Below are 12,200 nucleotides of genomic sequence, written 5' to 3' on the forward strand. Positions count from 1 at the left end.
AGGCTCATCTTAACCATTCCACTTTGTCTTGCTACAAAAAGTTCGTCTTCACATAAAAGTTGCACCTGATGACTAATATGAACACTTTACCCCAGATGTGGAGCTGCTCTTGACCAGTGCCTTACAACTAAAGCCTTAATTTATATTATAATGATGAATATCAATGAAATAATTTCCCATTACAACACTGATGAAACCTGCTAATAAGTGACAGAAGCTTCCCCATAGTAAAACTAACCTCTTATTTATATTTGATGACATCATATATATTTATAAATAAATGATATGGCCACAACTCTGTGTGAGGAGAGGCAGGAAGACAACTGAAGTGAGTGAGTCTCAAGCATCCTGCAGGAGACTTAACATGTATAGTAGAGTGTATACATTAATATATATACAGCACAATCAATAATGTATAGAGAGCTGGCCTTACATCAGGCAGAGACTCCTAGTCAGCATTTAATCTTTGTCTCCTAAGTTTTCTCATGGAATACCTGTTATTAGTGAAAGATTATGGGATAGATTATTAGTAAATAACATTTACTTAATTGTCATTGTTTAAGATTGATCAACATGAAGTCAATGTAATGACAAATGGTTTACTTATACAAATATAATGTGTGGGCTGACACGTAACTCCAAATATTCGGACACAACAAGATATCCATTATTGTACCCGACACTATCATCATCTTAATGACTCAGTTCTTTATCACTTTAGACTTAATTCTCAAAAGTTTACTCCCTACACTCTACAACACTAGCCTTGGTAATGCAATATTTGAAGACCCAGAACCTCAAAACAAAGTGAACTATGTCCCCTCACACAGCATGAAGGCTCCTATAACTATGCCTTCGAAGATGATTTACAGATGAGTCTCTATAATACCACTTCCTTTATATTAAACTATCCATCTTCAATGTGGATAATATTTACTGCATTTACTCCTACGAATATCTCAACAGCTCAATTATCAAATACCCATCTTGTGTAGTCATCTGTTTGTCACCCCCCCCCCCATCAGACACCACCATCTCAGAAATACTCAACCCACAAATTTGAGAACACATCTTGCCGAGACTACATTGTGGTCACCATCTTTCCCCTAAACGAACACCATTTTTAATCTAATTCCTTCCCAGTGATCAAGAGCATGAGAAGAGCAGGGCACCACCAACCTCTCCTAATATTACTCTACTTAGGTACTGTATATTCCTTCTGTTTGTATAGTCGAGGACAGAACTGCCCCTCAACACCCAGCATCCTGTGGGGGGTCTTACTGTATAGATAAGGAAGAGACTGTGATTTTAATTATAGGATATTTCTTAAGGTCTATTGAAAGTAGATGCCAGATATTACCAAGTGTTAAGGGAAGCTGGGTTACAATTGAACATCACTTTCCTTGATTACAAAATAAATAAATCACACAAATTAATTTATCACCATCTAAATTATCTAATGCTTCTCTTATCTAGTACAGTATCTCCAAAACCCTCCCACTCTTACGTGAGGTGGAATCGACCCTTACTTTCCAATATTAAGAGCTCTTGCTTTCATCTCAGCTTCTCTGTTCATGTCTCTGGGTAAATTTAAGGGAGGAGGTAGAGCCAAGACTACCCAGCTTAGTGAGAAGTGGTTAAGGCAACTCATCAGTAACCAGAAACAACCAAGCTTAAGTGAGAAGTTAGTCTGGTTAAGGCTACTCTTACCAGTAACCATAATCCTCTCTTAACCAGACTGACTACACACTGCTTTAATTCAACAGCTTAACCCATGAAGTGCGGTGCATCCCTATAAGAGACGCTTCTCGTGCTGCTGAAAGTCGAGCGTCGATATTGGCAACTTTTTATTTCAAATGGACCGTCTACAGACGTCACACTCGAAGGCGTGAATTTTATTGTTATTGTCTGAACCAATAAATGAGCTGACACGACTAAGAGATGCCAGATTTAGTTATATTTTTAGGGATACAATTTGAATCATGCATGCATGGGTGGACGTGAGGAGGCATAAGTATTACGCTATGCATGCAGTCTGACATGTGCTCATCACTGTTAAATAATTTATTATCAAAATATTTCATTTTTTTATGAGTTCTTTCTCACCCAAATTATGCTATTGTTTAGCATAAAAAGCAGATTACTGTATTATATAAGTTCATGGAGCTAAGTGGCTCCAAAGTAGAAAGTGGCTTTTGCCAAAAAAATTTACAGACTCCTTATTTCATATTGATTTTCTTATTACATAGCTATTCAAAAAGCTTTAGTGTATTATTAATATAAAATTAAATACTTGTGGAATAAGTTAGACAAAAAATTTATTATGGATAACTGGGAATATGCACAGAGCGCCTGTCATACTTAGGCAGCAAAACTGCTGCACTTCATGGGTTAATTTAAGGAACACCTCACTGTATAAACCTAAATACTCTGATAAGGTTTTTTTGTCATTAGTTATAACACAACATGTGTCTCATATATAGTATTTTTATAGTTATTTTTTATTTTTTAGTTTAGATTTGATTTTAGCTTAACAAAAATATTGAAGAGTGGAAACAAAATATAGACTGGGTACAGATATGAAGAAGGCTGACTGTATGGATATTAAAGTACGGCAGAAGTTCAGTAAAGAAATGGTTAGAAAAATAGAAAAAAAAAAAAGAATCCAAACCCCCAAAAAGAGAAAGAATAATGTCCACAGTTTTACTTCCTTCTAATGGCTGTAAAAAAAAACATAACTAAAAAATCTTACTCATCAAAATAAAGCATGAAAGAATAACCTAATATCCTATGTTATATAATTACCAAAAAGATTCTGAATATCCTTAGGTGGCTCAACAAATTCTACTTAATATCCAAAGTTACAAACACACAAGAGATATAGTACTACCCCCAGCAACACCTCCTGTCAGACACACAATAAACTACATCACTGTTAAGTTAGGTGACCTTCCCATGACACGACCTTTCCTGATATGACATTATAGTGATTGGGAGTGATGCTGTGTTAAAACTATGCTGGAATGTATCAAGATAATGAACAGCATTCACGGCACACCTAACTGTAATAATACCTGGCACTGCACTGTAATATGGAAGTCGTTCGGTGTTACTTAATACCGGCAATTATTCGGTACCTAACCATACTAAGACTAACCTAACCTAACATAATCTAAAACACTTCAGTAATCTTGTATAGTCTTACCTCAGCCTCCTTCTTCTTTCTTTCTTCCTCCTCTTCCTTCTTCTTCATGTTCTCTAAATCCTTCTTCGCTTCTCGGAAATTGTCAACGAAGGAATCGAAGGTGCCGAAGAAATCCTCCGGTTGTGTCGTCTTGAAGTCCTCTCCGAACATTGTTGTGACGTTATCAAACTGCAACGGTGAGGAGCTCATGCAGTGCATAATAACAAATGTGAAACAAGTAACTCTCACCCCTTTATAAGTTATGTTGTTGTAGGAAAATTGTGCATACAGATAAATGAGTATATATACAAGAGTTTACTCCATCATCACTGTTTTGTGACCATTCTACACTTGCATGGGTTAACTGTGATTACCTGACTGCACCTCACCTTGTTGAGTGGTCTCTTGCAGCCTCTTATCTCACATGTCATTTCTTTCAACCTCCTCATCCTTCCACACATTAGTCTTACATCTCTTGACCTAAGTTGATCTCCTCTGTTCACTCTATATGCAGGAACCATCTCAATCTACCTCTATACATAACTTAACCAGTACTTAACCAGGCACCCTGTTAGCTCTAGACAGACAATCAGATACCCAGGTACTCAAGCAGAAGAAATACGAGTACCATAATTATGTTATACTGTACTGTGCGTCTATTTCCATTGTGTGAGTTAAAATTACATGGTATAATTTTGTGCAACATTCAACCACTTATATATCATTTAGAATGACCAGTTAAAAAAATCCTATATATGCTTTTTAAATTACCTTTTGAATACTAAAAGAAACACATTAATCAGAGAGCAGACAGGTGCTGACTTAGTGTACAGTACAGTACAACACTGTTCAGTACACAACTACACACACCAACAGTACATAGTGCAGAAGAGAAAACTTACCTGTGTTTTCATCATTTTAAACTGTGACTCCATATTTGTAAACTTGTCTTTGGCTAACGCTGTGAACTCATTCATGGCGAGGCGGAAGCGATCACCCGGGGGAGACGACCCCTGGCCTCTGTGCCACGTCACCTCCCTCTCGATAAAGTCCAGCCCCTGCCGTAGACCACTGATCTCCTTCTCTAACTCAGTGATGCTGCATAAAACAGAAACAGTTACTTTTAATCCAAGAACCTTTTAAACAGACTAACTCAAGTAATATAGTATGTAAGATTATTATGTGATAATCCTTGTGAATAATGTTCCACTGTCAAACTATAATATCAAGAGCCACTAACTTCACTTTGGATGCCTCCTTGATGTTAGGGAAGTCCTCGTCTAGTCTGAGGATGTCTCGCCACTGCTTCTCACACACTCTGATGATGTAGTGGAGGAGTGTGATGGACCTGTTGCTGGAGGCCTTGGTGTCTGTCAGCTTGTTGAGGGAAGACACGCGGAAGCCATAAGCACCGCCACGAGCACCTGCCAGAGGTTAATTTTAATGATGGGATATATTGATTAAAAAGTAGTGAATCTTAAGCCAGATATCTTGGGCTAAATAATGAGTAACAAGTAATTGGTAAGGTGGAAGTTTGGGAGGACATCACTTGAAGGAATTCATCAAGGGGAAATCATACATACATGTGTGTGTGCGAGACATTTACCACTGGCCATCCAACCATAAAGAGATCGAGAGAGAAAGATTTTTGTATAGGACACCGAAGAATGTCGTACAAAAAAATACAAACATTATCTTACCTCTGTTCATATAATTTCCAAAGGCTAAAACAACCTCAATGAACTTTTTCAATCTTTTGCTGTTTTTAAGTTCTTTAGTCGCGCATATAACTGAGGACATTTTCGGTTCACACTCGGCTAGTCGCTCCTTAAACTTCTTCTGGTAGTGAAGACATCGCAGACGCTCCTCATAGTGGTCGATTCTTGAAACAGAAAGAATAAACAAATCATAACATGGCCAGACTGAAGCTGTGAGCAGTGATCAAAATGGAAAAGCAAAATAATGTACAATACTGAGGAATAGCAGCTGAAAATACTCTTTGAATATAATATTAAGTAAGAAAATGGTTGAAAATATAATATCTTAAAACAAAAGTCACAAAAATCTTCTTAAACACTCGAGTAACCTAAATCACATCAAACACTCGAGTAACCTAAATCACATCAAACACTCGAGTAACCTAAATCACATCAAACACTCGAGTAATCTAAATCACATCAAACACTCGAGTAACCTAAATCATATCAAACACTCGAGTAACCTAAATCACATCAAACACTCGAGTAACCTAAATCACATCAAACACTCGAGTAACCTAAATCACATCAAACACTCGAGTAACCTAAATCACATCAAACACACTCGAGTGATGTGATTCTCTTACTTGGAGATCTCGTAGAGGAAGCGGTCAGCTCGTGCCAGGTTCTCTATCTCGTCCTGGTGCTCCTCCAACATGGTCTTCTCCTCAACAGTGGGCGTGAACTTCAGCAGCTGTTCCATCATGTCAGGCGCTAACTCACCATCACTGTCCATCTTGAAGAGCACTCTGAACAACACATCAAAGAAGAACATTAAGATACATTGCCCACTTTGTAAAATAGTGAAATCTGAAACTGCTTGATGAAAATAAATTAAGATTGATAATATAAAACTTCAAAAGATTTATTTAAGTTTCTCACATGATTCTGTTTATTCATCGAGTCTATTTACTAGGATATGAAGTCATGGTAATTAATAGACAAGTAGAACAATATACTGTACTGTGAACTAACAATATAGTGATTTAATTCTGTCTTCCCAACTATTTTATGACTCGCTATATATTGTACAGTAAGTCCTCGTTATAACGTCGCCACTCTTTAGTTACCCATGATTCGCACAACGTCCCGCCGATTCGGTATAAAGTCATCACGGACTACTTTGTACGGCGCATCACCCTCTCTCATCTTGGCACGCCATGCTCTCTCACGGAGCTTCACAGCGTCCCCAGTCTTTGTTAGGCTTCCACAGCGTACATGTGTTTAAGTGTTTTTGCTCTAAATACTGTATTGTGCCAATCAAGTCCTTGTGATGCTAGTGTTGTGAAGAAGTAACCCAAGACCATTAGCCTGACTACAAAAATGGAGGTTTTAAACTGCCCATCATTGAGTACAATAAAAAGTGATAAAGTTTATTAATCTTTTTCGATGTATAATACTGTATGTACTATTTTCTATAAAAATTCCAATGAATTTATGTATATGTAATATATTTTATGGGGCAAAGGGAGGCTGGGAAACATAACTAATGTATTTTATCTATTTCTTAAGCGGAAAATTGATTCCATTAATGTCTTTTCCGTTAACATCGCGGTTTTCAGTAACGGAACCACGAAGTTAAGTGAGGACTTACTGTACTGTATTTCTCAAAACATAAAATACAATGAACACAACACAACACACACAGAAAACCTCTCACCTTATAAGCTCATCGTTGGTCATTTTCAACTTAGACAAAAGAATGGTACAGTTCTGCTGACGGCGGTTCTCCAACACACTGATCTGCTGCATTCTCTGTGACTTTATTCTCTCCAGTGTCTTCTCTCCCTGAAATTTAATACACAAATTGAGATTCATTTCTTTCCAATTAAATACATATATCTCTTTAAGTACTCCCTATAAACCTCTATCTAAACAACATTATTAAACTCTGAACTTTATCCAATTAGGAAAAAAAAGTAAAGAAAGTTTACGACTCATTAAACTTCATTGGCAGATCAGTAAATACCTAACTTGACCTCGGAGAAATGACTAGACAAGAATTGGGCACATTAAGGTGTTATGTGCGATCAAAGAACACTGTATAACATGCCATAAAGCCATTAGCCTCCTCCCTCGAGTGCCACCAAGCATTTACACACTCGGGTAATCTAGAGTAACAAAGGTAAAACGTTGATCAAGTCTATGCTACTGTAACTATGATGTCACCAGTTATGTCGTCTATAGTCCTCAGTGTCACCAGTTATGTCATCTATAGTCCTCAGTGTCACCAGTTATGTCATCTATCGTCCTCAGTGTCACCAGTTATGTCATCTATAGTCTTCAGTGTCACCAGTTATATCATCTATAATCCTCAGTGTCACCAGTTATGTCATCTATAGTCCTCAGTGTCACCAGTTATATCATCTATAATCCTCAGTGTCACCAGTTATGCCGTCTATAGTTCTCAATTTGTCACCAGTTATGTCATCTATAGTCCTCAATTTGTCACGAGTTATGTCATCTATAGTTCTCAATTTGTCACGAGTTATGTCATCTATAGTCCTCAATTTGTCACGAGTTATGCCGTCTATAGTTCTCAATTTGTCACCAGTTATGTCATCTATAGTCCTCAATTTGTCATGAGTTATGCCGTCTATAGTTCTCAATTTGTCACCAGTTATGTCATCTATAGTCCTCAATTTGCTCCAATGTCCACATTTAAATCACTTGTTCTCCTAAGCAATGGTGAAGAGGAATGGTACCAATCACACACCTGTCATTGAAGCTGCAATAACTGGTTCAGGGGTAAATGAGAAGTAAACTACCGATACACCCATTCCTGTGTATCAATTACCTGAATAAATTGCAGGGGCCATAAAGAAGCCCATAGCGGTGTCTTTATGGCACCCGAGTTACACCTGACACACCCGAGTTACACCTGACACACCCGAGTCACACCTAACATGTATATGGAAGACTTGAATTGCCAACCATCCTGCTTACATTATCTCTCACTTTATAAACTGATTATGTTGATACAGCTATATGAGAGAAAGAGAGAGAGACTGTATAAATATTAAACTTCATCCACACAACCATTCTTATCACTTGGGCCTTACTATATCAGATGAAATGGGAAGTCAGGTACAGTTCTTGTGTGTCTGTTATTCATTCGGTTAATTAATGCAAACTTTTATACATTATGTATCTCACCTCACTTATCAACTTACAAAACTTTGCATTAATAAAACATCAGAATTGCACAATGACTCACACTTTACATAGTGATAAGACCTGAACGATTCTGCCCTATACTATATTGTGCTTAAAAACAATTATATTTCACCTCTCCATTTGTCTTTTTGCCCGCTGAGGCATCAAAGGTTCTATCAATATCTTCCAGGTCCATGAACTTGTAGAGTGAAGACTCGTCCAATGTGGCAAAGATCGTACCAGTTACTCTTGAGTCAGGCATCTTTGACCAATTAAATGCTCGCAACTGAGTTGCTGATTTGGGTATCTGTGGATCAAACAATCAATGATCAGTCAATTATTCAACTTCTTGAAGGTGCAGAGTACTGTATAAACATATATAACTACAGTACAGTACTGTAGATGACGGCCCTGCTGGGAGGTCACAACTCACCTGTTTGGTGGGTTTGTTTAGTTTGTTGCTCTGTGGTGGTGGAGGTGGTCCACCTCCATTCATCATTGGAGGAGGTGGAGGAGCTCCCTTCATCATAGGAGGTGGAGGTGGTGGAGCACCATTCATCATTGGAGGAGGAGGTGGAGGTCCCCCATTCATCATGGGGGGAGGTGGTGGTGGAGGGCAAGGAGCACCTTTGGGATGGTCGGACGCGTCTTGTATCGACTATGAACATGGATAAGATAACTAAGTTAATAACAATAATTACAGTACAATACATACACTATACTGTACCTCAAACAATTTTGTGTCTCACTAAAACTTGCTGCTGGCATCTTTTATAAATTAACAGATTATGAATACCTGTAGCTTATACACTAAGTGCAGCAAAGTATTACAAAGAAATAAATATTACTGATTTCCTACTGTACTGTATATCACAAAAGGACAGTAAGATCAAAGTACAGTTAGTGTAAATTACAGCAGCCCCTATACCACAACAACTGGGTACCTGTACCAGTACTGTACAGAATTCTTTTTGCTTATCACAAGTATCAAAAATGACCAGAGAAATGTTTGTGAAACACATACAACCCCACTTGTGAATCAATCCATTCAAACTTGTCTCACTTTCATAAAGATTAACAGAAATGAAAGTCATTACTAACTTCATGTTACACAATAAACACTTTAAAACATAAACTATTAATGAACAGATTCATTAACCATCTATATTGTAGTGTCTTAATGCAGTACAGTTTGTGACTCCTCACCTTGGCTGTGGCGATGGTGGCCTTAACATCATCTGATATGGAGCCAGCAGCTAACTGTTGGATCTGTCGTGTCAGGGCCTGGATCCGGGTGTCGAGGTCTGCGTTCTTCTGTTGGGCTTCAGTACCAGACCGAACCTCTGCTTCCAACTGTTCACGAACCTGAACCAGTGTCTGTGACAACTCCTCCTGGATAGAAAAGAAACAGTGCTTCATGACATACTAGATTCTGAAGGCAGTTTGAAGTCTTATAACATAAAGGTAAAATATAAGTTGGATTCTTGTTTTTCTTGTTTTTCTTTTTTTACAGGATTAGCCCACCATGACACAGGTCAATGACCCACATCTGGGCCTGGGGGAGGGGGGGGGATATAATTAATAATAATAATTATAATAATAATAATAATAATAATAATAATAATAATAATAATAATAATAATAATAATAATAATAATAATAATAATAATAATAAAGGACCAAAAATAAATACCAAAATTAAATAAAGAAGATAAATAGTGAGAAATGATTTATGTATGTTGTGTTGTCAATAGTAAGAGAAACAATTGAAACCCTGCAATTGTGTGTAAACGAGGCAGAAAGTCAGATCATCAACCTGTGTTGGTGGTCCTACCTTTTTTTTTACGGGGAATAGCCCACCCGTGCACAGGTCATCGACCCACAACAGGGCCTAGGGGGCGAAAAAATAAAGAGTAAAAAGAAATTAAAAATAGAAAAGAAAAAGACTATATTAATCTACACCACGAAGAGGCCGGAAAACCAACTTTTTAAAGTGAGACAGATTGTATGAGTATGGAAACACAGAAGAAGGCAGAGCATTCCACAGTTTGGCTGTGTGAGGAAAGAAGGATGTACTATAATGGGTTATTATAGCGTGACCGACATCCACACAGAAACGGTGTGTGTTCCAATATTCACCTTGTTCTGACACACAAGACTAAAAGCACTTTTCTTTACCTTTGAGCCACACTTGTTAAGATAATATCTACAAGTTATGGTAAATGGTTGGTATAAATTGGCCACAAGACATATTGTTTTAATAGACTGTCATACACCATCATTGAACTAAGAAGTGTGATTCTTGAAGGTATGAACCAAGGAGAGCTGAACTTTACTGCTAGACTTGTGGTTCACTCCTGCTAACATAACACAATTCAGTAACAGGGTTCAGCAAGTCACTGGAGAGCCAGAAAGTGGGGGTAACCATGACTTACTTGTATGAAATTAAAATTCTTTATTATTTCCTTTTTCTATAATCTATAAGACACATTTACCAAGTTACTTTCATTTCTTGGTGTGGATATATACACACATGGTCTCCCTAAGGCTTTAAACAATATATATTTCAACCAACTACACTCCTTCCTCACCTTCTCTTGGCACGCGGTGTATAGCTCCTGTTCCTTCCTGTTTAGATCCGTCACTACATCTGCAAAATCTTCCTCTAATTTTGTGATTTTCTTTCTACTTTCTGTTAATTCTCTTTCGTTGGCAATACTGAAAAAAATCAATCCATTAAATTATCTGGATTAATGTTGATGATAATAGACATCAGTTCAATTAATAGATACTGTACAACGTGTTTTTTGATGTTCAATAAATATTACATCAATGACTCAAGCTTAATTTTCAAGTACATTTACAAAGAGGAAATTTTTAACGACATCTGTCCGATCTCTCCTCCTGTCATTTATCAAAACTAAAACTACTATAATAAACCATTAATCACTTGCAACAAAACAGCTTTCATTAAAAATAAGTTCAATGAGAGAATTATGATATATATTCACAATACACTAACGAAATGTCACTCACGCAACTATTATTTATGAACTTTGCCAAAAATAAATAAAAAATTTCATAAATACTAATATTATCGTAACCTTTTCCCAGAATTCCCAAATGCTAATTACAGTATCTTCTTACACAAGGTTTTGCTGCACATTCTCACAACTAATGGACAACTTTCTCATACTAAAGAACTCACACTATAAACAAAACACTCACACATCTCATATCCATTAACTCATAACCACCGACTCATAAATTATCCCTAAGAAATTATAAAACTTAAATTCTTGAAACATAGAAAATAAATAATAATCTACAAAAATACTTTAAAAAAAAAAGGAAAGATACTCACAGTTTTACAATGCTGTTAACATTTATATCCAGGAGAGCTACTTCGCGGTCCTGTCCATCTTCACTCTGCGTCACCAACTGCTGTAGGATGCGGTCAAAGAGTATCCAGTGGTCGGGTGCTCCTATATCAGCTGGTTGGAAGGACAAAGATATAATAAATAAAGGAACTGTGTTTATATATGCCAATGGGGAGAGAGGCAGTTGGTTGGGATCAGTGTTGCCAAAATGGATGATAAAGTATCATTTGGATACCTTATGACATGAGGCGTACGTTTTTATGACGCTGACCAACACAACAACCACACCCTGAAGCTGTCGCCAAAATAACAACCACACCCTGAAGCTGTCGCCAACACAACAACCACACCCTGAGTTAACGAGCTGTATCAAGGAATAGTCCGAGAAGACCGGACAACTCGCCAACTGCACTGGCTAACCATTACCCCGGAATACGTTCCGCAAATCGATTAACGTCCAGGTTTAAAATTACTGCTGGGTAGACAGAGGCAAATGGTGTAAAGAAACCTGCCCATAGTTTCACCCTGCCCTGGGATCGAACCCGGGTCCATTCTGTTGCGAGGCGAGGATGCCGACCATTACACCACAGGGTGACGAACGTGAAAGAGGTTATCGACTTTATGCTCTCCAGCCCACTGGTGACGTTTGTTTGTTATCTTCTGCCAACAGAAGTTTCCCCGTTGTTGTTGTTGTTGTAGTTAGAGCCTCCAGAGCAATAAACT

The 12,200-nt window shown here is 37.6% G+C and overlaps 1 protein-coding gene across 6 annotated transcripts in view; it reads right to left on the minus strand.

Moving 5' to 3' along the window:
• The window catches only part of LOC121869083 (disheveled-associated activator of morphogenesis 1-like), a 113,159-nt gene that overhangs the window by 10,675 nt on the left and 90,284 nt on the right, over positions 1 to 12,200 (minus strand). For all 6 annotated transcript variants that reach the window (XM_042370224.1, XM_042370228.1, XM_042370230.1 and 3 more), the window contains 11 exons: positions 11,462 to 11,591; positions 10,689 to 10,815; positions 9,304 to 9,489; positions 8,531 to 8,755; positions 8,231 to 8,404; positions 6,602 to 6,729; positions 5,529 to 5,690; positions 4,885 to 5,066; positions 4,425 to 4,608; positions 4,087 to 4,282; positions 3,206 to 3,373 (listed from right to left, as the gene is read on the minus strand). In XM_042370224.1, coding sequence (XP_042226158.1) covers positions 3,206 to 3,373; positions 4,087 to 4,282; positions 4,425 to 4,608; positions 4,885 to 5,066; positions 5,529 to 5,690; positions 6,602 to 6,729; positions 8,231 to 8,404; positions 8,531 to 8,755; positions 9,304 to 9,489; positions 10,689 to 10,815; positions 11,462 to 11,591 — 1,862 coding nt within the window. The remainder of the gene's footprint in view (positions 1 to 3,205; positions 3,374 to 4,086; positions 4,283 to 4,424; positions 4,609 to 4,884; positions 5,067 to 5,528; positions 5,691 to 6,601; positions 6,730 to 8,230; positions 8,405 to 8,530; positions 8,756 to 9,303; positions 9,490 to 10,688; positions 10,816 to 11,461; positions 11,592 to 12,200) is intronic.

Source organism: Homarus americanus, unplaced genomic scaffold, assembly GCF_018991925.1.
Source record: "Homarus americanus isolate GMGI-L3 unplaced genomic scaffold, GMGI_Hamer_2.0 scaffold24694, whole genome shotgun sequence".
In the NCBI taxonomy this organism is placed as follows: Eukaryota; Metazoa; Arthropoda; class Malacostraca; order Decapoda; family Nephropidae; genus Homarus; species Homarus americanus.